At 30.3% G+C, this 5,593-nt stretch overlaps 1 protein-coding gene across 1 annotated transcript; it reads right to left on the minus strand.

Annotated features, from left to right (window-relative positions):
• Window positions 1-239: 239 nt before the first annotated feature.
• On the minus strand, window positions 240-5,463 carry LOC139516708 (B9 domain-containing protein 2-like). Its single transcript, XM_071306964.1, has 4 exons — window positions 5,290-5,463; window positions 3,293-3,384; window positions 2,512-2,637; window positions 240-1,734 (listed from the first exon to the last, which is right to left on the minus strand). Exons 2-4 carry the CDS (start codon window positions 3,378-3,380, stop codon window positions 1,421-1,423), a joined length of 528 nt encoding a protein of 175 aa, XP_071163065.1. The 5' UTR covers window positions 3,381-3,384; window positions 5,290-5,463; the 3' UTR covers window positions 240-1,420.
• Window positions 5,464-5,593: the final 130 nt, after the last annotated feature.

The following is a 5,593-nucleotide window of genomic DNA, read 5'->3' on the forward strand; positions in this document are numbered from 1 at the left end:
ATTAATCCCAATGTTTTTAACAAAAGTTGAAGGTGAGACAAAGACAAAGACCATTGAGTCACAATCATATTTTCAGAAAGTTGTAAGATCTTTCTTCTCTGGTAGATTCAGTATTGTTGTAACACTAGTTTATTGTCAATACAGATCCATTGAGTTCAACTACCACTACTGGATACCCTTGAAACTCATTTAAAAACACTTGAAGTAAAGTGCCTATATAAGCACTAAAATATAACATGTTTGAAATATACATAATTTATTTACAAACTTTACATATTGCTAATTTACTACTTACATATTTTCAAACTGTCATTTGAAATATTTGTATAAATGAAAAGAATAAATGTATCATTTGTTGAATCAATACATGTTTCAAATGAGATTAATCATAACACCAAAAACTACAATAGGTTTTCCATCTCTATGTTATTTAGTACAAATACACTGCTTTTGGTGAATATGAAGTTTTGATATATCAGAGTTGAAACATTGACACTATGCGTGTCAAGTTCTAAACATAAGTTTTGAATTGACACTATGTGTGTCATGTTCTAAACATAAATTTTGAATGGACAAAATCAAAAATCAAAAGATATATTTCTTTGGAATTCCATGTTAAGCCTAATGCAAATTTCACCTTTTTCCAAATAGATTTAGCTCACAAAACCTTTTCTCCAAACAACCATATTCCTGAACCACTTGCTAACATCTCCATTGTATTTATAAAGCTAGGAGACTGGAGACTAACTTGTGAACCCTTTTACAAATCACCAAAAAAATATCAAAAAAATACCATCATAATCTTTAACAACGCAACAAAATACAACCATTTGATTTTCATAAACTGACATAATTAAACACCATAAATCTTACTATAGTTATATTAAAATATATATAATGCCTATATAATGTTTGATAAATTCAAAATGGAAAATCCTGACTGATGAGAAATCAAAGTATAAATTTATTAGATAATAAATCACTATTAGCATAATTACATAAAAAATAATAAAAATAAATTAAGAACATTGACTCTCCATTCCTTTCAATGTTAACCATAGCTTGTTTTTGAAACTTCGGTCAATCAAAATTTTCTTACCAAATGACCAAAATATAACTGCGTGTTTAATAGAGGCAGACTAAGGATATTTCATTTAATTCATGGACACAAATTAATTATTGTTTGAAATTTAGATGATATTTTGCTAATATGCCAAATCAATCACTAGCCATGGAGAACGACAATTGTATTTGGTGCCGACTTAAAGAAACCAATTTGTATCAAATAAGTTCAAATTATCAAAATGAATCTATGAAATAAATTCAGAAAGAGCTGTTGAATATTTCTGAAATAAAAAATTTGCGTCATGCCTCTGGTATCATTTAAAAAATAATGTATAAATTACATTTTTTTCAAAAATCAACATTCAATTCCATATTTGTCAAAGTTTCTAAGAACAACACCTATATTCATGTGAACATTGCCCATGGCAACTGTATTTAGTCTGTATCTATCAGCTCCACTGTAAATCAGATCAGGATTCTTCAGCTGTGGTCCTCCACCAACAAAATATTGAGAAACTTGTTCTCTAAATGTTCCTGCTGGTCTCCATGTTGGACATGAAATTTTATGGGTACCAGGTGATGTAGGCACATGGCAAAATCCATATCCATATAGTTCATTCCGTCCAAAAGAATCCTGATGCCAAACTTGAAAATGAATTTTTGGCCAACCTGAAAAAAGTTTTTAAATTTATTTAAAGATTTATCTTCAATCAAACTTGCAAGTTTAAGGAGTCATGTCTTGTATATTTTACGTGGAGTATTTATGTTCAAGTTGACAAAATAATTCATAAAATCAAAATATTCCTTGATGCAATTTTGTTTATTATATGTTTTGTGTTTATTGTCATTGTGTGTTTTACTATCTTTTATAAGAATTTTATAAGGCTAGTTGTTTTCTTGTACTTATTATCATAGTATCCTTTCATTGTCATTCAACTGTTAGAAGCCAAAAAAGGGAGGTTTACTTGTAATTCTTAAGATAAAACAGTAGTTCAGGCTGGCATATGTTCATGTGCCTGTACAATGTAAGGATTCTCACAATCCACTTCAGTGGTTTTTTTAACTTGTTTTGTCATTCAGGTTATTTGGTATTTATGACAACTGAGGCATAGCCAAGGTTGACAATGTCTTTTTGAGGGGTTACAATCTGCTCTATAACACTTTAAGATATATTTGTTATTTAATTCATTATACTGATTGTTCTGAAAGTTCTGTTATTACTGTCCTTTTAATTTTAAATTCTAAGTAATAAACTATGATGTCTTGTACATAACAACCATCTATACTAAATAAAACACACACTTGATAAAGCATCTCCATGAAGGGTAATAGAGTATTGGAAATTGGGTAGAGTCAATTATCTCCCTTGTATAAACCAATCAAAATCTGATATTTTGATAAGAACTGAAGTGTAATATTTAATATTGTTTTAATTGAACAAATTACCTTGTAAACCTTTGGTTGTAAAGTGAACATCTATTGGATGAGCCCAGTATGCTTCATCATAATTTTGTGGGTTATCTACTTGTGTTTGTCCTTCTCTTAGACCAGACAAAGCTTTCCATGCTCCTCCTGATAATACAAAATATATCATAAATATGAATTGATATATGAGGTACATGTAGTTTTACATAAAAAAATATCTTATAGTATAAAAACAAATAACTAACACTGGACTTTGACTTTGTGGTCTTCATTGGTGAATGTAAGTTAACACTTTAATCATGCACATTGTTTATGGATATACAATGTAGGTCAATAACAATGAAGAAAACTATTTACTGAATTTGAATAATGTGTATCCTGTGTTATCTGACATACTGGAGGACCAGAAAAAATGTTGGATTCAGCAGGGTGTCGGAATACTCTGGCAGGTTTTTTTTTTGCAAGGTTAAGCAAATTGGGACCATGAAAATGTGTCGGTTAAAGCAGGATGTTGGAACACTCAGGTGTCAGAAAAGTCAGGTTACACTGCATAATCAATCATAACACACTGAAAAAGGGCTAATATACAGACAAAACAAATTCTCTAATCAGATTTTCTTCAAACAGATTATTTTCTTCAAAATTTTGCTGAAGACTACAAGTAAGTTTAATTTTGAATGTTTTTTATGTTTGCTTGCTATTTCACAGTCTTTATAATTCTAAAGAACTAGTCAAAGTTTATTCAAAATAAGTTTTAAAAAAATGTATGTATATGTTGTTTAATAAGTCTATTTCAACACACCTGTATGTATACCCCATTTACAAAACAAACTATGATCTGGAAATCCATCAGCACCAAGAATCTGTCCTATGATATGTACTTCTGCCATGATTCTGTAAAAATAAATCAATTACTCTATTCAAGATTCAATTATGTCGGAGGAAAAAAATAAAATTACACAATTTAAAACTCACTTATTTCACATATATATATGTAATTCAATTGAATTCTCTCAAATACATTTCCAAAAGTACATTATATGTTCATGTTCCCCATTTCCATTCTTAATTTTATGTTGTACATTTTTATGTATAAAATGTATCAAAAGTCAAATTAAAGGGACTCCAAAATTACTAGTCATGCTAGTGTACACAATTCAAAGAGGGAAACCAACGATCTAATTTACATATATATACAAACGGGAAAATACATATGAACAGAACCACACCAACAAACGATACATGTTACTACTGAACAATAGACCCAGAATCAATGCGGACAGGTGCATAAACATGCAGTGGGTATGGATAGTTTCGTTCCGCTGGCATACAATATAATTGCAGTTGAAGGCAACTCTTCTCCTTCAGAAGTTCTGCATTCTCTATTTTGACAACGAACATTTTTTGATGGGCCGGGAATGTAGGTGAGGGGGAAGAAAACTAATGTACAGGTATTTTCCCCTTGTTATATATTTATATCAGAGCACTCCCACTTTGGATATATGGGTTTAATGTTTAATCAAATTTTTACAAAAACATTTACATAGTGTGGTGGGGTGCTTATAGGTTTAAAATCATTAAATACAGGTAAGCAGGTAAGACTGTGATTTTAAATTAAGGGTTAATATTTTTTTATAATATTTACCAAAAAACAGACAGGATTATATTTCCGGATGCGGGAAGCAGGAATATAAATCTTAAAATTTATTTCTGTTTCGAATAAAATAGGTGCGGCCAGGTCTGTCAAATAAGGAATTAAATTGATGTGGCCTCAAAGTCATTATTGCAGTACTAGTCTTCTTCTTTAAGGAAATTTGTAAATGGATTCATGTGATAGCTTTATGAATTATGTAGTATTGAATAACACAGAAAGTTCTCTCTTTGGTATTTACATATGTATTATAAACAATGTTTGCAACATATGCATTTTTCAATTATAACTCTAGAATCCGGATCCGTTCGCGCCCATTCACGTTTGCACCCACTCATGTTCGCCCCTTTCACTTTCCCACCCTACATGCTCGCACCCAAAGTCTGTTCGCACCCTACATGTTCACGCCCAATTTTAATTGGTTTTTTTTGTAATCATGCAAGTTTTGGTAAGAGTATTCTTCTTGTCATTGTCTTAAAATAAAGTGAGACAGCATTTTATTTTTGTGTTGAATAAATCTTAATCATGTTTTGGATAGTGTATTGTTAAAAAAAATATAATCCTTTCTATAAATAAAGTGGGATTCTGTCAACGTTTTATTTTGTGTTGAATAACTCTTAATCATGTTTTGGTTACTGTATTCCTATAACTTTGTTTCATTGACTTGTTTCAAAACAACTAAGTGAGATTTTGACTACGTTTTTTTTTTGTGTGTTGAATAAATTTTATCTTGTTTTGGTTATAATAGTGTATTGCTTTATTTTATTGTTTAATTGTTTCAGATCAAAGTGACCAAGCTATCAAAAACAATTATCTTTTGTGGTTTTTTTTTGGGCCCAAACGTGTAGAGTGCGAACGGACCTTGGGTGCAAACCTGCGAGGAGCAAACGTGTAGGGTGCGAAAGTGTATTGGGCGTTAACGGACCTGATACCATAACTCTAACCATCTGGTGTCTCTTTCCTTTTGTGATAAATATTTCAAACAGAAAGAAAGCAATTAAATGAATCTTGTAGTTAAATTGGCAAACCATTTTATTTGACATGCCCAACCCGTCTTTTCGAACATAAAAATCAAAAGTAATTAAAACCCGCTAGGAAAATTCAAGTTCGAACATGGCCAAGGCACTTTAAACTCTCTTTTTGCTTACCACGCCGTAATTTAAGTAGATAAAATGCTGAATTCAGTAATTTTGTTATTAAATGGTTAAAACTTTTCTGATTTAGGCTTCTCTGATATCTTATATATCAGGAAATTTCATTTTCTTTAGAATAAATTGTTAATGTTCATTCCTGTCCACCATTTTTGTTGACATTAACAATTTGATATTTTCGTATTTTGCATAAATCCTATTTATCAAAATAAATTGATCTTGGATGAATAATTAGTTGCTATTTAAAATGAAACTCTTTGTTAAACGCTTTTAAAAATAAAATATGAAATAATAACATCCG

The sequence above is a fragment of the Mytilus edulis genome, chromosome 3 (genome assembly GCF_963676685.1).
Source record: "Mytilus edulis chromosome 3, xbMytEdul2.2, whole genome shotgun sequence".
Classification (NCBI taxonomy): Eukaryota; Metazoa; Mollusca; class Bivalvia; order Mytilida; family Mytilidae; genus Mytilus; species Mytilus edulis.

What these genes read in the sequence shown, in the direction of transcription:
- LOC139516708 (XM_071306964.1), bottom strand. Translation starts at nt 3,380, where the DNA reads ATGGCAGAAGTACATATCATAGGACAGATTCTTGGTGCTGATGGATTT. An exon ending in TAAATGGGGTATACATACAG is followed by an intron (nt 2,638 to 3,292) that starts GTGTGTTGAAAT and finishes TTGTATTATCAG; the next exon opens with GAGGAGCATGGAAAGCTTTG. An exon ending in TACAACCAAAGGTTTACAAG is followed by an intron (nt 1,735 to 2,511) that starts GTAATTTGTTCA and finishes AACTTTTTTCAG; the next exon opens with GTTGGCCAAAAATTCATTTT.